The 22,721-nt window shown below is 33.1% G+C and overlaps 1 protein-coding gene across 8 annotated transcripts in view; it reads right to left on the reverse strand.

Moving 5' to 3' along the window:
* The window catches only part of LOC139484740 (H(+)/Cl(-) exchange transporter 4-like), a 70,546-nt gene that overhangs the window by 31,742 nt on the left and 16,083 nt on the right, over positions 1 to 22,721 (reverse strand). For all 8 annotated transcript variants that reach the window (XM_071268653.1, XM_071268656.1, XM_071268651.1 and 5 more), the window contains 7 exons: positions 12,220 to 12,438; positions 7,599 to 7,744; positions 5,606 to 5,776; positions 3,983 to 4,189; positions 1,996 to 2,076; positions 1,540 to 1,722; positions 224 to 313 (listed from right to left, as the gene is read on the reverse strand). In XM_071268653.1, the coding sequence (XP_071124754.1) occupies positions 224 to 313; positions 1,540 to 1,722; positions 1,996 to 2,076; positions 3,983 to 4,189; positions 5,606 to 5,776; positions 7,599 to 7,744; positions 12,220 to 12,438 (1,097 nt within the window). The remainder of the gene's footprint in view (positions 1 to 223; positions 314 to 1,539; positions 1,723 to 1,995; positions 2,077 to 3,982; positions 4,190 to 5,605; positions 5,777 to 7,598; positions 7,745 to 12,219; positions 12,439 to 22,721) is intronic.

Genomic DNA, 22,721 nt, shown 5'->3' on the forward strand with positions numbered 1-22,721 from the left:
TGAACTGTGTTTTGTGACAATTAGCATTGTGCATAAGTTTCTTAACATTTGTTTGACAACAGAAACCAATTTTGGGACTTATGGAAGTTACTACAGACAGACATGGGTAAAACTTAATGGCCACTCTGCTATTTTTATGTCTATACAATAAATGTATTTTTGATGTCATGAGCCCATTTTCTATGCAATTTCAGGAAAATGTAAAAGCTTCCAATATACTAACCTCAACTATTGGGTATTGTCCTAACTTTGAATTCTTCCTATATCTACACCAGGCAATATTCATTTTATTAAAAAAACTTCCATATAAACCCTGAAAGATAGCATATGTTATTGGTTTTGTTGCAATGCTACAGCTCACATTGATAACAGAAATCAAAATAGAATAATCTGTCAAAATTAAGTATAAGCATATAAAGACTTATCTAAGATATTGTTCTGACATCCGAGTATATAACTCATGTGTGCCAACAGCTATTCGAGCACAGTTCAATAGATTAATGGAGCATTGTGTTGACCTTTTTGCACTCAAAACAAGTTGTCAAACTAATGGCTTATTTCTTAGAAGCATGATTTTGTTATTAGTTGTTATTGGCTGTAAACTAGCTGTCAGTAACTGTGAGTGCTCTCATATCTGTTCTTAGTGTCTTTTTGTTGTTGGGGTGTATTAGTACCTGTCCACTTCCACTCTGTTTTTGTTAGATGGATTTCTATTTGTATCCATCTGATGAGTTAAGCCTTTTTGAACTGATTTTTATAGTTTGATCTTATGTTGTACTTTAAAACCACTGTCCCAGGTTAGGGGAAGTGTTTGGATTTCGCTGAAATGTTTAACCCTGCCACATTCTATATGTATATCCCTGTTTTTGGTCAGGAGCCTAGTTAAAACATATTTATTCATAGTGGATTGGGAAACAAGTTTTGCAACTTATATTTATTTATTTCCACTTTGTGGGTGCGAGTGCTGCCTTGTAGCGGCATTAGCCTGCTCTTTTTCGAAATCTACAAGGGTGTCTTTAATGTCCAACAGATATGGCTGTCTCTTAACACGGGTCAGCCATTTATCGTCCCCTTTGGACGGACGATCATCGTTTTCCTCAAGACCATACTCGCAAATGCTGTCAAGGGAGAGCCTGTAATTCAGTGGTTGTTGTTTGTTTAAGTATTACATATTTGTTTTGGTTGGTTTTCCCATTTGAATTGTTTTACATTGTCATTTTGGAGCCTTTTATAGCTGACTGTGCAGTATGGACTTTGTTCATTGTTGAAGGCCTTATGGTGACTACAGTTGTTTATTTCTGTGTCATTTGGTATCTTGTGGAGAGTTGTCTTATTGGCAATCATACCACATCTTCTTTCTTATTCAAGATATTGGACAAAAGTTCCTTTTTCTATCATAGTTCCTGTACATATACATTTCTAATGCGCCTGGATTACAAATGTCTGTATTCACCCCTTATGCTCCTAGGAATATCAACGATGTAATCACCTCTAATACCCCTATGAATATAAATGGTATAAGTTCCTGTAAGTACTCACCCCTAATGCCCCTAGAAATATAAATGGTATAAGTTCCTGTAAGTACCAGGGTTCATTATATTCTACATAAAACATCACAAGATGATCATTGCCAAATGGATTAATAGATCTCAGTACAAATGCAGCTGCTAATGCACAGAAAAATGATCTCCACAGGGTCTTCAATGGAAAATAGTAACTAACCTACAAAAACAACTTAGAATCAACATTTAAAATATACAAACAAACAATGATTAAAAGATTTAGAATGGGAGTTTTGATCCTATGCAATAGTCTATTTATTAAAAATATTATAACTTTTAAAAAATTCATAAATTTACAGTACCCAATATTTTGGTATCATATTACTTCTGTTAATTCACCTGAGAATAAAACAAACAATTGAATATCATTTTTTTTTTCAATAACCTATTTCTTGTTTGATGCCTTGACAATTAAGAAAACTAAGAAACTTACTTCCTCTAAACTAAACAATACTCCACCAATAGGTGCACCAAACGCCACACTGACTCCAGCTGCTGCAGCTGCTGATAATATCTACAAAAAAATAGTAGCTTTAAATATATTATATCAGTAAGAACACCAATTGCAAGTTAAGAAAATGTCTTTGATATGGAGACAAAAACTGGGAGGCATTCAAAGATTGAATTCTATTTCCAAATAAAACACAACATTCTTGACTGCATGATATGTGCTCCATATAAAGAAATTACAGCATTTGTTCCATGGTTATATCATAAAAACAAAATGTAAATTAGATAGACTTGTCAAAGTGCTAAACATGTGCCCATTTGTGGTATGAAGACCTTAACTAGAGGCCCTAAAGAGCCTGTGTCGCTCACCTTGGTCTATGTGAATATTAAACAAAGGACGCAGATGGATTCATGACAAAATTGTGTTTTGGTGCTGGTGACGTTTGTACTGAACATGCTTGCTGCTTACAATTATCTCTATCCATAATGAACTTGGCCCAGTAGTTTTAGTGAAAAATGTAAGTAAAAATTTACAAATTTTATGAAAATTGTTAAAAATTGACTTTTAAGGACAATAACTCCTTAGGGGGTCAATTGACCATTTTGGTCATGTCGACTTATTTTTAGGTCTTACTTTGCTGTACATAATTGCTGTTTACTTTTTATTTCTATCTATAATAATAATCAAGATAATAACAAAAAACGGCAAAACTTCCTTAAAACAAGTGAAACTGCGAGCTACTGCTCACTGATGATACCCCCACCGCAAGTGGATAATATTAATTGTGTAAAAATATGCAAGTGTTCGGTAAACAGGAAGTTGTCGAGTGATGAATCTGAAAACGCATCACACGGTATAGCTGACTTATATTAACCCTTAAACCAAATTTCAGAAATTCTTGTATTGTAGTTCCTGAGAAAAATGTGACAAAAAATTTTCAACTTGGCTATCATGTGTAAAATCAAACAAGTGTTCAGTAAACAAGAAGTTGTTGAGTGATGAATCTGAAAACGCATCACACGGTATAGCTGACTTATATCAAGCATGAAACCAAATTTCAGGAATCCTGGTAGTGTAGTTCCTGAGAAAAATGTGACGAAAAATATTCATGGGACGGACGGACTGACGGACTGATGGACTGACGGAAGGACAGACAGAGGTAAAACAGTATACCCCCCTTTTTTCAAAGCGGGGGTATAATTACCAATTCAGGGGCAGCAACATAACAACAGGTTGTCCGATTCATCCTTCGGGCCAGATGAGCTAAAAATGTGCTCCAGCAAAACGCTTTTACAACTTCATTCTATATTGATTTTTTCAGGGTTTTTTTTCCAGTCTCACTGTTGTAAATGAAATGTACATCTGGCCGTAACATGAATAGCTCAATTGTTATTTTCAGATCATTTTCAATCACTATATTAATTCCAGAAAGCACAAACAATGAAAAATGATTAATTCATCATTTGGCATGAGCACAAGGTTTACCCATTCCAATGAAATTGAGGCGACTTTTGATTGGTCTCTTTTTCCACATGGCACCTATCATTAATCCAGGATTCATGACCAGTTTTAAGAGCAATAGGAATTTGGACCCTCATAAATAGAAAAGATTGATAATGGGATTGACTGAATTATTAAAGATAGTCTGACCTAAAAAGTTTTAAGCATAGTTAATTTGACGATGTTTATTCTAAACCCTAATTAAATTACAAGAAGAATACACGTATGTGATGTGATGATCGTTTACCTGAGAAAAGTGTGACAGATATTTTCTTACAACAAATGAATTGGAAAGGGACTGATGGAGAAAGACTAAAGACCAGATTGATGAAATACTGAAGAACAGATGAATGATCAAGGTTAATGCAATATAGCCACCACTTTTAAATTGGGGCAGAGAAAGTAAAAAAAACCTTTCAATTATTTATAAATTTAAAATTTTCAAAAATAATAAATATGTTTGACTTACCTCCCTTTTCTTAGCTTCATTGGAGCCATATTTAGGGAATAAATAAGAAAAGATATTGCCACAGCATGCAGCAACATGTACAAATGGTCCTTCTTTACCAAGACTTAATCCAGCTGATACAGCTAACATCATTCCTACTGACTTGGTCAACAATGTCCACTTTCCTAAATATCCACGAATAATAAATCCACTCAATATTGTTTTAATCTGAAAAATAAAAATAAATATATTTTTCGATTCAAAAGTTTTAATAAGATAAAATTATTACTATTTCAAGTGTAGTTCATAATCCATTGGTATCAGTATGTTTCCAGAACAAATATTGAAATGTCAACGTAAATTTTTAGTTTCTGAAAGGTGTAAACACTACACTCAACAATTTTACCACCTTCACACTGAATGGTAGCCCTTGGTTAAGAATGATATGAATCAGCATTGTAACCTACCAAGGGTGTACAGGAAAGGACTGAATCATAATCCTAGGCTAGCAAAAATGACAGAAAATATGTCATTTTTCTTGAATTAAGCATTAAATCATCATACTGTTATATATATAATTAAGGTTCCTCTGAAACTGGTGGTTTCATATCAGCATGGGAAAAACCAGGTGCTCTGCAGGGCACAGCTTTATCTGACCGCAGAGGTCGTACCCTTAACAGTTTGGTCAAGTATGGACATAACATTCAAGCTGGATACAGCTCTGAATATAGTTTGTGATTAAATGGTTGACACAGCAAAGGTTTCTGACACAGAGTGAATGTGGTCTAATGATCTTAAATATTTTTTTTTGGCTTTTGAGCAATTCACTATGCTGTTAAATATTAATCCCCTAAAAAAATATATTTGAAGAAACTTCTTTTAAATTTCTGAAATCTGAAATGAGAAAATTGTACCCAAGGAAGCAATTCGTCGGACATAAGTGACCTTAGTGTGACACTTTCATAAAAATCTGGTGATCGCATTAGGCATGGATCTGTCACTGAAATAAACTATTATCTGATTGTTTATGTTAAACAAGTGCTCAATATCCATGCTTTTTTGTTAATTGTTGTCAACGAGTGAAAATCGTAATACTTCGGATTCAAAACATGAACTTTAATTACCTGCCATATTTTCAAAACAACACTGACTGATTAAAAAAAATCATATGAAATTTATGCGAAAAAAATGATAAAATTTTGCACAGAAGACTAAGTTGATAATGTATGTATGCATTGGTTCAAGAATAGGAATAACATTGCTTGTTTTAGGCCCCATTAAGAACCTTAATTCCTAAATGGTTGGTCCCATCATCCCAAAAATCAATTCCAAGCTTTCTTTTGAGGCAGTTACCCTTCTAAATAAGTTTCATATAGATCTATTCACTTAAACTAAAGTTATTATCTGGAAACCAATGTGTCTTTGGACGAAGCAGACAACGGCGCAGACGACAACATCATCCCATTATATGGTCCTAAAATTTGTTTGCAGTTGTATAAAAAGACTTGTATTTTACATTCTAAGAATTTTCAAAAGGAAAAAAAATGAATGTAGAAACAGATCTAGTGTGGCAAAATACTATAACCCCTATAGACCTGAGTAAATATAACAGTAACGTCAATATATAGCTCACCAATAACTTACCTCAGGGATACCTGAACCACAGGCATAGGGAGCAAATGAATGTACAAACATTGAGGCTAACATAGCAAACACTACAGCCCACAGTACATATAATATGTACTTTACAATGTAGCCACCAGCTGCTGCCTTCTTTCCAGTCTGGGCTCCTAATATCTCTGACCATGTATTCCACTGAAATCAGAAAACCATCATTAATACCAGGTTCATACAAGAACAAATCATAAGTAAGTACACCATGTTTGTACTTACACTCTACATAATATAAAGGTTCTAGTTTGTAAACTGTAGAAGATAGCTTGACAACCATTTACCCAAACATTATTTTACACACAAAAATAAGATTTAGGACCCTGTAATTAGTAATCTTGAAAACATGCACACCTTAAGTATATATGTAATAATATCTAGCATAACATAAAAGTTCTTGGTTGGAAAATAAAGGAAGGCAGGCAGACAGACATCAGTGGCGGATCAAGAAATTTTCATAAGTGGGGGCCTGCTGACTGCCTAATTAGAAGGGGCTGCTCCATTCATGCTGCAGTGTTTCCCTATATAATCAACCAAATATTTACCAGAAAAGGGTGGGGGGCCCGGGGCCCCCTGAAAAACCCTTGAAAATCAGCCTCGGGACATGGATAAAATAGGGGTAAATCATTTAAAGTTCCCCATCAAACATTTTTTGAGCCAGTCAACACTAAGGTTGTGATTACGTTCCCGCTTGTACAGGTGCACTCGACTCCAATCTTAATTGACTAGAATTGTCAGTTTTCCTGCTGAAGGTGGTGGTTTCTTTGGTGGGTGGCTTTATCTGGGCACTCCAGCTTCCTCCAACAATAAACTAGCCGCCACAAAATAGCCAAAATGTGGTGCTTAAAAGTGGCATTAAAACACCAAAAATTAAAAAAAATTAAATCAATTCAACATTTTGTTGTTATATTGTTGTGGGGCATATAAATCAACTTTTATGTAAATCTCTAGCAAACATTTTTTTTTAAATGCTCTATAAATATATGTTTGATAATCATCAGTATTTTGTACAAACCGTTTTTCAGTCCTTTACAAATTTATAATTCTATTTTTTTGTGTCTGATAATGCTATTTTTGCTTCCTTTGTTTAATGACAGGTAGATTACACCTCTAGATTTACCTTTTCCTTAACAAGTCTACGTTGATTCTAATGATCCAACTTTGGTCAATCCTTAACAATGATTTATATGGTCATTAAACAATGGGTCTCCTACATACACTGAAATCCTATAAACTATGATCAAACTGTAGGCCATGTTTATAAGACTTAATTGCCATTGATTTGCTATAGAATTCTATGTAAACAGAATTGTTCCAAAGATGAGGGATATTCTGTCACAAAACTATCATTTAACTATCTTAAATATGCAACCATTTAAAGAAAAACAAACAAAAACTGTTCTGTCATATAAATATGCAGTAACTGTGTGTGAAGCTTTAAAACATGTTTTTCTAAAGTCAGAACTTTCCAACTTCAACCAAAAAGGAAACACACATTATAAAAGACCCCATTTCCGAGTGATTCTGCTTAGTGAATACCAAAACCCTACAAAAGTGTACACTTCAGCCAGAGTTTTATTCTGGTCAGTAAAAAAGAAAGTGTTCAGTTTTGAAAATAAAATCAATGAAATTTCTACAGCTCCTTTGTTCTTTAAAATATAAAAAAAACAAAAAAACGCAAAGTTTGAACCCTTTAGAACATATTTCAGATGTCTGTAGATGTTGCTTACAATTTTACTACAAAAAAAAATATCATAAAATTGAGAATGGAAATAGGGAATGTGTCAAAGAGACAACAACCAGATCATAGAGAAGAATACACCAATAGGTCTAAATATATATTAAAGTGTGCATTTACTATGTGCACTATGCATTTTTTCAGGAAAGATTACTTCTATAGGCCACATCTGCCGTAACAGAGTCAATACATGGTCTTGACAATATCACTTTAGTAACTATACTTTACCTGACTACAACCTTCATCATTGTATGTTGTATCATTGGCCGACCAGCAGCATTGTTCTTTATTTAACCAGAAAGCTTCTTTACATATGCCTTCTTTAAGATCTGACATCCATGTGGCTCCAATGTCTATTATACCAGCACAGAGGCCTGTGAATTAAAAAATCCTATAGTCAAGTTGTTATCTAAAATCAGGTGAAAAAAACATTGAAATCTATGATACCAGCACAGAATTCTGTAAAATTTAAAATTATTAGTCATGTGTTGCAAGCAGTTTCCAACTAAGATCATACTTAGAGGTTCATATTTGGAAACCAATATAAAATAAATCAGATCAAAAATTAAAATAGTAAGCACACAACTACATGTCCACAGAATAATTTGTACAAGTTTTGAGGAAATCTTATAAACCAACAATTTCAAGGAATTGAAAACCCAATAAAACACACTGACATTACTACTTTGATCAATAATAGTAGAATCTGTACAGTTTGATTTGAATTCTGTCAAGGAAGTTTCAAGAAGTTGTGGTTTAAGATTTATTGTGAAATGAATGATTGCTTGATTGTTGCTTGTTTAATGTCCAGCGGCAAATATTTCAAAGACGTCCAGGACAAATGAATTTTTTTTTTTTAAACAATGTAGGCTCTGCAAGGTAGCACTCCCAGAATGTCTGAACTTCATGCAGAGGAAATTTGGAAAGCCACTGAAATTATGGGTATGTTGGACAGAGGAAGAAATTTTCCTTGTAACAGACAACCTATAGACCCTTTAGACAGTTGCTGCAAGCGTTCTTTAATTTGCAGAGCTGGGCACTCATCCTACAAAAATCATCAGATTTAACGTCCTAATTCTAACTTGACTTGTCTGTAAGTTATACATCCTACAAGGCCAAAAGGATGCCCAATATTGCTAAAGGTTTACAGCTGTAATGAATGTAACCTGGGGATAAAAGTATTTTTACATCCCTGTGCTGGTGGCTTCCAAAATAGGAATAATGAAGAAACAAGCTTACAAAAGTGTACCTATATATTTATATAGCTTTCCTTTCATTCAAAACAAGACACAAAATGACAGATGTGGCTCTATAGCTTCAATGTCAGACTACTTAAACATATCTAATTAATCAATCAATTTGGCACTGAGTCAACATATCAATCAATCAATCAATCAATCAATTTTGTGTTTTATCAATAAATCATCTTATCAATCAATCAATCAATCAATCAATCAATCAATCAATCAATCAATCAATCAATCAATCAATTAATCAAATAATGAATATCTTAAATAGTCAGTTCAGACTTATTATTTCAGGTCTAATTTCTGATATTGTCTATATTCTATCTTGTCCTTATGATAATATCATCAAACACATATATTCTGTCTGTATGACTGTCTATATTCTGTCTGTATGACTGTCTATATTCTGTCTGTATGACTGTCTATATTCTGTCTGTATGACTGTCTATATTCTGTCTGTATGACTGTCTATATTCTGTCTGTATGACTGTCTATATTCTGTCTGTATGACTGTCATAAGATATAAATATCATTCCAATATGTTTTCCCCTAACGAATGACCTTTTACCATTCTAATTTCCTTGTAAGATTGATAAGGAAATGTACTTATGGGTAATTGATTTGTCTTTCCCTCCCAATGACTCCTCGATAAGTTAATTGATGGATTCCGGTTAATTGGATAAATCAAAACCTGACATTTCTATAACTAGAAAACAGTAGGAAAAGATCAAATCATAGAACTTTATTCAATTTAATCCAGTCTCCCAAGGATCATATTATATTTTTTCTCGTAGAATTTATTAGAATAGTAACAGAGATTTTTGTATTGGAAGTCATCAAGTTATGAAAATGTTATTAACAGAAATATATTGGAACATATTCCACTAGTTCCAATTTAAAATAATTGCCATTTTTGTGTAATCAGAGGAAAATCTTAAGGGGACCATGGACAAATTAAACTCATAATTTCCTAAACATTGTATATGCTGTTATAAAACTTTAATCAGAGTGAATAGAAAGTAATGGGAAAATCTACCAACGCAAAGTAACTAATGAAGACATATTATTGAAGACAGCTATCAGGGATTTTATTACCACAAATTGAGATTATCTGCTAATATGTAAAATTAAGATTGGTGAGAGTTAAATTTAAATTAAGTAGCGTAATCTCCATTCTTAGTTTTTTTTCTTCAAAACTTTATCTCTTTTTCTTTTTTGGGTCTAAATTGACAAAAGCTGAAACTAAATGAATTTTATTTTATGATATACTGTGCTGTGGATTCACTACTAATCAAGGGATACTTACTTTTGTTGATTCACTACTAATCAAGGGATACTAACTTTTGTTGATTCACTACTAATCAAGGGATACTAACTTTTGTTGATTCACTACTAATCAAGGGATACTAACTTTTGTTGATTCACTACTAATCAAGGGATACTAACTTTTGTTGATTCACTACTAATCAAGGGATACTAACTTTTGTTGATTCACTACTAATAAAGGGATACTAACTTTTGTTGATTCACTACTAATCAAGGGATACTAACTTTTGTTGATTTTGTGGGTAAAAGTTAACCATAATTTCAAATGTTCACAAAGGTATGATTGAAGTATACATTTGTATTTAGGCTGGTATGTTCATATGAAGAAATCATAATCTTTCAGTCAGTTTAATTGAAGTCTGGAGCTGGCATGTCAGTTAACTGCTAGTAGTCTGTTGTTATTTATGTATTATTGTCATTTTGTTTATTTTCTTTGGTTACATCTTCTGACATCAGACTCGGACTTCTCTTGAACTGAATTTTAATGTGCGTATTGTTATGCGTTTACTTTTCTACATTGGTTAGAGGTATAGGGGGAGGGTTGAGATCTCACAAACATGTTTAACCCCGCCACATTTTTGCGCCTGTCCCAAGTCAGGAGCCTCTGGCCTTTGTTAGTCTTGTATTATTTTAATTTTAGTTTCTTGTGTACAATTTGGAAATTAGTATGGCGTTCATTATCACTGGACTAGTATATATTTGTTTAGGGGCCAGCTGAAGGACGCCTCCGGGTGCGGGAATTTCTCGCTACATTGAAGACCTGTTGGTGACCCTCTGCTGTTGTTTTTTATTTGGTCGGGTTGTAGCCTCTTTGACACATTCCCCATTTCCATTCTCAATTTTATTCATGACAATTCTCTTCTGTGTGGGTTTAATAGGTAAATTTAATGTCATACCCCCTCCAAAGAATGTATATAAGTTTCAATTCAAAATTGTGATTTCTGTATAATAAGAGAAACAATAATAGACGTAGTTCAACTGACAAAGTAAGGTATTGCAATTTCTTTAATAAATGAAACATTAATATAACCCAACAATACAATAAACCAGAAAAGACACCCTTGTTTTAAGGACACTATGAGACCTCAAACTTCATCATAATCTGGAGCATTAAGTGTGAAAAGCCTTTACTGTAAAATTCCATCATCAGTAGTAACACTTTTTAATAAAGCAAAAACCAATCCTGGGCATGCATCATACCATGTACCAACAATTATCATAATATAATACTAAGGTGGAAGAAATCACTACAGGGTGATAACTCTGTAATAACCAGCATGGGCTTTTGATCTCTCTAATAACCAGAATTGTTATTATGGGAACAGTCTAAATGGACCCTGAACAGTACAGCTGACCTTACCGACAACCAACATTAAACTCTTTTTCGGAAAACTTCTAAAAACAAAGATCAATACATCAGTTTGTCACCCCATTCCACAGAACATACACCCATAAAACCTGTAAATTATGGACATTCAACCCTCCCTCTGGATGACATGAATGGATGGCTGTGTAATTTTCAGTGGTACTCAAGACAAGAACATGATAATGTGTAATGAATATAAACCCTGCTTTGTTTCTAGACCCACATGCTGAAAGTGCTTGAGGGATATTTAAATTGTTCACAAGGAAACAGTCTACAGGAAAACAAATCATCCTATCTGGACAGTATATTCTGACTCCCAGATGACAAATCATCCTATCTGGACAGTATATTCCGACTCCCAGATGACAAATCATCCTATCTGGACAGTATATTCCGACTCCCAGATGACAAATCATCCTATCTGGACAGTATATTCTGACTCCCAGATGACAAATCATCCTATCTGGACAGTATATTCTGACTCCCAGATGACAAATCATCCTATCTGGACAGTATATTCTGACTCCCAGATGACAAATCATCCTATCTGGACAGTATATTCTGACTCCCAGATGACAAATCATCCTATCTGGACAGTATATTCTGACTCCCAGATGACAAATCATCCTATCTGGACAGTATATTCTGACTCCCAGATGACAAATCATCCTATCTGGACAGTATATTCTGACTCCCAGATGACAAATCATCCTATCTGGACAGTATATTCTGACTACCAGATGACAAATCTTTGCTCTTACTCCTCAACATGACATACTTAGGAAAAAGCAATACCAATTTTCAAGTCATGGTTTGTCTTGGCAGGGTTCACGAGTAGGCTAACATAAGGCCACTGCTGTGGCATCCCTCTTACTTTACCATGATCATTTTACTGTAAAAGTTCACTCACCAGCAGCAACACCAACCAACAAGACACACACCCATCCTGACCATGCATCATGTGCACTTAGAACCTTTTCCCAGCATCCTTCTTGTCTCTTTTTGGTGATGTGACGATGTCTCATACGATCTCTAGCAATATCTCTCAACCAATCAATTGTGTGGAAATCTTCATATTGACCAATCCCTGAAGGCAGGTCCTCCAAAGTGTCCATCAAATTTGACGAACCTAAAAGTAAAAATATAAATCTAATTAATCCCAAGTTTAAATTTAAAAAGGATTCACTTATATATCTACATTTTGTTTAGGGGCCAGCTGAAGCATGCCTCTTGGTGCAGGATATTCTCAGTGTGTTGAAGACCTGGTGGCCTTTGACTGTTTTCTGCTCTTTGGTCGGGTTTTTGTCTCTTTGACACATGCCCTGTTTCCATTCTTTATTTTAAACTACAATAAGGCCACACCAATTTGATCCCTTGTTCGACGGACCCGCCCGCACCTATTTTTTTCAAAACAGAATTTTTTTTATTTTTATTATATTCCCGCTTCCCGCATCCGGAATTGTAATCATGTCCATTTCCCGCACCGTTTTTTTTGTAAATATTATAAAAAGATATCAACATTTGTTAAATTTATCATGTAGTCTAACCTGTATATAACGATTTTAAACATAAAAGCACCCCACCACACTGTGTAAATATCTGTGAGAATATTTGTTTCAGCATGAAACCTGGAGTGCTCCGATAAAAAGTTATAACAGCGGGTATTTCCGTGAAGAACAAAAAATTGGTTTCTTTCCCCCTTACTTATATTCCCTATCAAAAAATGATCGTTGTTAGAATAAAGTACAAAGAACTTCTGAAGGATTTGCCTTCAACTGCAATTATATTGTATGCTGGCGAAACAAAACTATCCATAGCCGCTGCATGTTTATGCACCTGTCCTGATTGATTCAGGAGCATGTCGTTCAGCAGTTATCGTTTGTTGATGTTGTTCATTGGTATTTTCCCGTTTGGATATATAAATTAGATCGTTGGTTTTCCTGTTCGAATTGTGTACGCTAATAATTTTGGGGTCCTTTATAGCTTGCTGTTTGGTCTGTATCAAAGCCCTGTGTAAAAGGCCGTACTTTTTTTTTTTTTTTTTTTTTTTTTATTTTTATTATTTATAACTTCCAATTTACAACATAATATACACAAATATAATAGCAATACATAATATATAAATCTATAGATATTATCTAATCAATACATCTTTCTATTAGGAAGCAATTTTTTTTAATTTTTTTTTTTAAATATACAAATATAAGATAAAGAGTAAAGCAGTTTGAACACCGGAGAGAGAGAGATAGAAAGAAAAAGGCCGTACTTTGACCTGTGTTTGTTATTATCAGGTTGAGAACAACCCTCCCTCAGACAAGGGGTCATTTTACTGATGTAGAAAAGAAAATAGAAATACCAAGGATTTGTATATTTCTTCTATACAAAACCTTTGAACACTTAGAATTTTGTACTCAAAAAGAGGAGAGTTACATCATATTTTAAACAAATTTTTCTTAAAGAGGGGTCCACTTATTTTGAATAATATTAAACTGTTAAAGTAAATGTGTTAACATGGTTAAAGTCCAGGAATATTACTAAATTCTTGGACATGTTTTGACCATGTTGACCCACTGTGTTTTGACCATTTAATACCAGATAGATATATAGTTCTATGAAAAAATATGAGCCCTTTTGTACAAACAAATATTTATAACTTATATTGATCCCTCATAAAACATGTAAAAGGGATATTTATAACATTAAGGGGTTGCCCCCAAACTGATTCTGATTTGGATGGAGAATTGTCTCATTGTCAGTCACACATACATAGACCAGATTTAATTATTTCTTGGTGAACAGGGAAAAAATACTTCAAAAATTAAAGAAATGTCAAAGTACAAGTGATAAATCAAGTTTTAATATTGTCAAAACCTATTATTTTATGTTTACAAAAAAAAATTATAATCGCTCGCCTTTACTTTTCAAGCTTCGCCTAAAAAATTTGCAAATTAAATATTTTTTTATTAAAATTTTCAAATCGCTCGCTCGCCCCAAATTTTGGAGTCAAAAAATCCGTAGAACAAGAAATTAAATTGGTGTGGCCTAAGCAGTAAGATTTTAAATTAATGATCTCTCTATTTAGGTCTTCCATTAACCAGCCAGTGGAGGAAGGCTGAGTGCCTGGACTCTAAGAACCACCCATCTTTAGTAGGAAACTGACAATCCTCAGTCAATTACACTGATCTCTCATGTACAATTAATGTACAAATGATAATTCAGTGTTTTTGTAACTTATTTAATTTCATAATTATAACAAATTGCCTGATCAATACACAAATATCTTTGATGATGAATTTTTTATATAAATTATATCATCATGATCTTTTGTGTATTATCAATTATTATCATTTAATGTTTTAATTTATACTGTTTATAGAAATAATGAACCAAAACAAAAAATATAGATCAAACAACCCATGTAAAAATGTACATAGAAATAACTTATATGTATTGATATAAAAAAGATGTGGTATGATTGTCAATGAGACAACTATTCACAAAAGACCAAAATGACACAGACATTAACAACTATATAGGTCACCGTACGGCCTTCAACAATGAGCAAAGCCCATACCGCATAGTCAGCTATAATAGGCCCCGATAATGATTTCAAATAAACATGCAGTCTCTCTTCATTAACCACACAACTTATTAACATTGAGGTTTTCAGTTTAAGAGTTACAGTCACATTGAGACCACACTAAGCACTCAGTGTACAATAACACAAGATGTGCAGCTTTTATCCATTCTAAATGCTGATTAAGATCCATTTTATTTTTGTCAGCTGCATATGTAACCCCTGAAGAAAAATATTATCATAGATGTCCTGCCTTGTGCCCTAAATAAATATCAAGTTGTGACTGAAGTGTTCCATATGATAAAGTAAAAGCTATTACCTCAGTTGGACAATTTGTTACCTCTCCTTACAATATCAACTATGAATAATTTAACTAAATCTGACCCATACACATCTTAACCTCTCCTGTACAATAATAAATTCATGTTGTTCTTTTAGTTTTTTTAAGTCTGTAGTAGCTGTTTTATTTACAATCATAACAAATTGTCTTATTTACATACATCGTTATCATTTATACATATTTCTAATTTACTTATCAAGATGATCTTTATTGATAATTTACAGCTATCATATATAATCTATTTACAATAATAAAAGAAAAATGCTGTTTACACTGTTAAGTAAAAAATAGTGCATAGTTATTACACATTACCATTTTCTTGTGTAGAAGTCGGAGATTCCATTTCGTCCATTTCCTTATAATTCTTAACCATATGGTGATACATATCCTGAAGTCTTGTTAACTTTTCCATTTCCATTAACTTTTTGAATTAACTAATTTGCAAATATGTTAGATGATTATTTGAGCCTTGTTTTAAAAAAGTGCAGTAAAATCCATTAACATCTCCAAACAATGCAAATCAAATATGTAATTACTTCAGTCATCTACTAGTGAAAATTTGCTTTCTAACTTCAAGCCAAATTATCAAACTAAATGGAATTCTCTTTCCAGATATTGTTCTACAAAGCACATTATTTTCGTTAAATTTTAGTCCAAAGATATTAAAACAAGGAAAAACTTTATCCAAAACCACTTATTGCCTATAAGCAATATAGTTCCATTTAAATTTTCTACAAAATCAGTTTAACAGTGTTGACAAATCTTCTTGACAAAAATCACTGCCGTAATTTCCTGTCACAATGCAAAATCCATACTGTCATTTTTTCCTGTGGCAAAATTATTTAACCATGTACAGAGAACCTCCAAGTGTTAGAACAAGATCTTCTACTGAGGACATTTACATCTAGGCATATTGAGAAAGTTAACGTCAACAATCTCTAACCATGATACAGACTTCGATCTAATGAATATAAAATACTATCAGACTCTCAGCACACTTTTACCATACAATTCCAATATGTATGTAAATTGGACTGCTATTTTACAGCCACAATGCAAGCTTTTAAGATCTGTCATTTATACATCTCGTAAAATTACAATGTAAACTATGTCTTTTATTCATTGTGCATATTATATATCATAACTCAATATTTCCAACAAAAATCCAAACTTGGAAACTTTTAAATTGATTTTCCTTCGGTTAATTACAAAAATTACAAAAAAACTCCGGAAAGCTAATGCCATTAAATCCATACAAGTCAGTTAATATATCAAGGCTATTTACATATAACACCAGCAAATTTAATGTGTATGATAAAATTGAGATGAGTCTGCATTAAACAAAACATCAAGGTGACTGATAAACAATATTCTTTATCGATGAATAATATTTGTAGGGAAGACAATTATTATGATTATAAAATAATAAGACCAATGGACTTATCAGCTGCCTGACCCTGTGGACCACAATTACAGGTAATTTACTCTATTTATTGTAAAAAATTATATTTTTAGCAAATTCATGAAGCACCCAGCAGAGCAATTGTGTTTACTGGTACATGAATTAGCTTTCTGTCTTTCATTTTAGAAAGGTCGTACATAAAAACAAGGGTAAAACTTAATGCAACATCTGCTATAGTGGGAACATCAAAAAATTAATCATGAATTTTTATAACTTTAATTAGAAAGTTTTGATAGATACTTTCATTGATAGAAGAAAACAAGCACAAACAAACATAAAACTATGAATAAAACCTTATTTAAACACAACTAAATTGACTCTGAACTTCTTCTCATATAGCTATATATATGTAATTGACAAAGAAGCAGCATGGACATTGTTATTAAAGTCTTAGGATATAGACAATGTGAGAACAAAAAAAAATTCCAGTCTTTGGATATACCCAGAATTTGACCAATTCCACAGCCACTCTCACTGGCAAGAGTTCTAAAACTGTGTAAAGAACAAAATCCCTCTTGACTATCTGTCAAAAGGAAAATACTGTAACTAGTTCCACTCTTGATACTCTGCGATTGAGGGCCTACATCTATAGGGTATAGGTATTTGTATACTGCTGAAGACATTACTGTCAATTCAGAAATCATTGTGTGCATTTATTATTGCTTTTTTGTCATTTTACACTTAAATGTGATTTTAATTTTTACGATTTTGAGAAAAATCCTGTTTATTTCATATAAAATATTTCAAAATGTGAGTTGAAATTATTGCATGTCGCATTTTTCGCAATAATAAAAACCTGACAATAATTTCTGAATGTACTGTATATATAGACTTCTGGTTGTCTCGTGGTTTTTCTGTTGTAAGTTAACTTTACTCTTTTCTTACGTGTACTATTCATCTACTTTTTATTCATAAAGCTAAATTAATAGCATAAATTGGAAATTAATCATTAATTTGATAAATGCATGCTGTTTCTGTACATAGACAGTTCAATTTATCCTGTTTAGAACGAGCCACAGGCTTTCCTTCTACATCCAATCTTAAAATGTTTTATGCTAGACTAAACAAGTGCTCTTAGACCTTTTAGTAATGTCATCAGCCTGATTAACTTGACAAGAAAAACATCCAATCAAAGTTTAAACAATATGTCTGCCAATAATCACCCCATAAATAAACTTTATTTTATTATTTGCCTTCATATGCAAGAATGATCAGGATTTTTTTTATGAATAAACATTTATTGAAAACCAAACCAAGGACTGAGAAGTATGCATATTTTATACGATTAACTAATAACGGGAGTCTCAAACCTTTCACCTAACTCATACATATACCATGTTCTATGTTTTATAAATAAGTTGTCATGGAAACAGTCTCGTCTGGTATTGAAAGGGCTTCTCAATTTTTGACTTTGATATTCTGATTTACAGTGCAAATTGATTAACTGTTTCCGTTAACTATTTTAAGGATCAGTTGACAAAATCAATCCTGAATTTAAGATTTATTATGAATCCCTCCTTAAACAGCTGACTAATCTATTTTGGAAAATATTAACTGGAAAAATTATGAGCTTGAATGAACAGTTATACTTTGCTTTATGAGATGACATTTTTCGACCTATCGTTAAGAATTAATGAACTTTTTGTAAAAGATTTACAGACACAGTTAAAGATATCAATTATTGATTCCCGAATTATATTTCTTCCTAGCTTCTATCCTAAAATGTATATGAAAAAATAAAATTGAGAATGGAAATGGGGAATGTGTCAAAGCGACAACAACCCGACAATAGAGCAGACAACAGCCGAAGGACACCAATGGGTCTTCAATGCAGCAAGAAACTCCTGCACCTGCAGGCGTCCTTCAGCTGAACCTGACCCCTAAACAAATATATATACTAGTTCAGTGATAATGGATGTCATACTAAACTCTGAATTATATACACATGAAACTAAAATTAACCAGATGCTCCACAGGGCGCAGCTTTATACTATCGCAGAGTTAAAACCCTGAACAGTTGGTTACATACATGGTTAGATTCAGCATATCAAAGAACCCCTTAAGAATTCAATTTTTGATGAAATCAAATAAAGTTCAATTTTGGACCCTTTAGACCTCAATGTGGACCAATTTGAAAACCAGGCCCAAATACAAAATGTATCAAAAATCTTAATACATGGTTAGATTCAGCATATATCAAAGATCCAAAAAAGATCAAAATCAATCCCAACCTTCCTTTTATGGTCATAAACCTTGTGTTTAAATTTCATAGATTTCTATTTACTTATACTATAGGCATGGTGCTAAAACCAAGAAAAATGCTTATTTGGGCCTCTTTTTGGTCCCTAATTCCTAAACTGTTGGGACCAAAACTCCCAAAATCAATCCCAACCTTCCTTTTGTGGTTATAAACCTTGTTATTAAATTTCATAGATTTCTATTTACTTAAACTAAAGTTATAGTGCGGAAACCAATGATGACGACAACGACAATGAAGACGACAATGACGCCAACGTCATACCAATATACGATCGAAAATTTTGTGGTCGTATAAAAATCATACATGACTAACAAAGGCCAGAAGCTCCTGACTTGGGACAGGCACAAATAATGCATGTGTTATAGATGTTATAGATATATTTTGAAATTCCGAATTTGCAAAATAGGAAATATAACACATGTATACCTTAAACAGCTGGTTCAATACTTATGTTTTAACTCTGAAGTTTATAATTAACCTTACCCATGCTGAGCAGGGATACAAATGTAACTTAATTAAACTCATAAATATTATTTTTAACTTATGGATGGAAAATTTTTCAATTAATTCACTCATACAAATTACTAGTTAGCATAATATCTTACATTACAAAATCATACATTAGCTGACATATTGAATGTCTTGCTACGTAGCTCCTGAATTTTAAACATTATAATTGACAATTGGTAAGAATCTCTGACCCGGGTGTAAATTCAAATGAAACTGGTCAAATACATATGTACTTCTACAAAGGAGTAGGTTCAGTAAGACCCCTTTTTGGCCCCAAAATATAGCAGTTTTACAAAATTGTTAAAATGTAAACCTTTAGTTATTTATTGGACAGTAGAATACTTCTGCTACATAAATATGGGCTGTTTTTGACAATACAATGCACATATATCCGGTACTAGCACCATTAAGTCATGCTAAATTACTGAAATCCTCATAATTCTAGCATTTTAGTTAAATTTTAGACGATTTTCGTGTAAAACGAAAGTGGCCGCATTCGTGTTCATTCTTAATATTGAAATGTAAGTTGTATTTTATGATAATACATAACATATATAAGGGTACTTATAAAGTGAGAAACGGAATCGAAACGAAACGAAACGAAATATAACGAAACGAAACGAAATACAACGAAACGCAACGAAATACAACGAAACGAAACGAAATGTAACGAAACGAAACGAAATACAACGAAATGAATCTGACCCTTATGTTATGCAATTGTGTGGTGCTGTTGATGTAGTTATCATTGTTACAACCACGCTAAAACAGTATGTAAGACGAAAAGAAAAACTCCTTTGATCTCTTAATTGAGGATTGTAAATTAATTTATTGTTTATTGAAAGACTGCATACTTTTCTACAACCCCGTGTGGACGTGCTACCGGTTCTGACGTACAATATAACACTTTGATGTTCCAAAAATACTTTTTAAAGGCATTGTCTTTCATCCTGTCGGCTCCCTTTATCATGCCTGAGTTTATATATGGGTAAGTTGTGAGCGTGAGAAAAAAAATCAAAGGTCTTTGAAGTTTTCTAAAACACATTCAGCACCAGATGTTGCACGGGCTCCAGCCGGGTATATATAAAAGGAATATTTTTTATTCAACCGTTATTACGCAAAATGGAGCCCAATGAGAAGGAAATGTAAGTACCCTTATACATGTACATTTTAAAATTTATTTCGACAGTGTTAGTAGTTAAGGAAACAGAACTTAAAAACATTTTGATGTTGAGTCATTGCAATTTTTAGTAGCTAACCAGCTGATATCTGATATCTTTATAGACCATAATGGCAAAATATTTCAATAGCCCAGGTCATAATAAATTGTGAATAAAAAAATGATTTATTTTAAGAGTATTTTAGGGGTTTGAGGGTTAATGTATATAAATGGTCTTTAACGTCCAGTGGCAAGTTAAATAAATATTCAGGACGAGAACATTTATAATATAATAAGATATGAATGTTTTACCCTGTTTTGTGCAAGAATTTCGAAAACAATTCCACTCTGGTTTTTGTCTATGTATTTCTATTTGTATCCATCTGATGAGTTAAGCCCTTTTCAATTGATTTTTATAGTTCGTTCCTATATTTTACTGTTACATCACTGTCCCACGTTAGGGGAGGGTTGGGATCCCGCTAACATGTTTACCCCGCCACAGTATGCATGTATGTGTATATGTATGTGCCTGTCCCAAGTCAGGAGCCTGTAATTCAGTGGTTGCCGTTTGTTGCTGTGTTACATATTTGTTTTTTTTTCGTTAATTTTTTGTACATTAATTAGGCCGTTAGTTTTCTCGTTTGAATGGTTTTACATTTGTCATTTCGGGGCATTTTGTAGCTGACTATGCGGTACGGGCTTCGCTCATTGTTGAAGACCGTCCAATATAGGAACGAACTATAAAAAGCCGTTGAAAAAAATCTTTTGGCCTTTATATCAGAAACGGAGAACTATTGGGTACTACGGGAGTTTTTAACGACCTTGACTGGCTATAAAGCCCTTGCACGGTCGGTACTATTGGGGAAAAACAAGTTCCTGTCCTAATATTTTTTTTCGAATATAAGTACTTACATAGCATTATTAAACTCGGTAAATCCGAGAAACTTGAGAAAGGGGAGATCATTTTTTCTTGTGAGGGGCGTCACCATTTAAATATTTGTGTTCGTGACTCTTTCTGCACGGCAAATTCAATCCCTTTTACACCACCCGTATTGAAATCATGGACCTGCCCAATTACAGGGTCGTTGAAAAGACTTCTTTATACATGACATTTGTATAATTGAATTTGAAAATATCTTTTCTATATAATAGTTTTATTTTGAAGTATTTGTATTATGATTGAGGAAAATTTCTTTTGAACTAAAAGGGCTGGGGAGGGGCAATATATTTGATGCTTTTGAAGAGGGTTTCGTTTCTTCATTTTTACATTTCGTTTCGTTTCGTTATATTTCGTTTCGTTTCGTTGTATTTCGTTTCGTTTCGTTATATTTCGTTTCGTTTCGTTTCGATTCCGTTTCTCACTTTATAAGTACCCCATATATAAAGGTTGAGGATGAACACAGATGCGGCCACTTTCATTTTTACCAAAAACCATCTGAAAAGTGACATTTTTCGGCATATTAGTTGGATTTTTCATATTTGAGCTTGAATCGGATCGTTTTTAATGACTAAATCTGTTAAAATCTTTCACATAAACTAATTAATTCAAATAAAATAGACACTTAAGTGTTTAAAAAGTGGTCAAAATCTTTCGTCAGATGAACCTGAAATTTGAGGCCAAAATCGGTCCTTACCGGACCTACTCCTTTAATATTACATTATAACATAAAAGCTGATTAATATATGGCCTTATACATTATATATACAGTGTAACCTGCCTAATCCAACACCTGATTATTCCAACATCCTGCTTTAACTGACACATTTTCCAAAATATGCATATCTTTGCAGAAAAAACATGAGTATTCTGACACCCTGCTGAATCTGACATTTTTTCTGGTCTTCCAGTGTGTCAGATTACACAGGTTACACTGTATATACGTGAGCCTAAAAGTTATGATCATTGATCACACCAATACCACAGAAGACAAATGAAAAAGTACTCCTCACAACTAATTCACTCGCCCAAAAACTGACCAGTGACAATATCAAATGTATAATAATTGAGGAAGAGACATATAGTCCTGGAAAATTAACTTTCAAGAATCCACAGTTGCAAGTAAATGACTAAGAAAAGGCATTATCCCTGGGCATTGGAGATGAT

The sequence above is a fragment of the Mytilus edulis genome, chromosome 8 (assembly GCF_963676685.1).
Source record: "Mytilus edulis chromosome 8, xbMytEdul2.2, whole genome shotgun sequence".
NCBI lineage: Eukaryota > Metazoa > Mollusca > Bivalvia > Mytilida > Mytilidae > Mytilus > Mytilus edulis.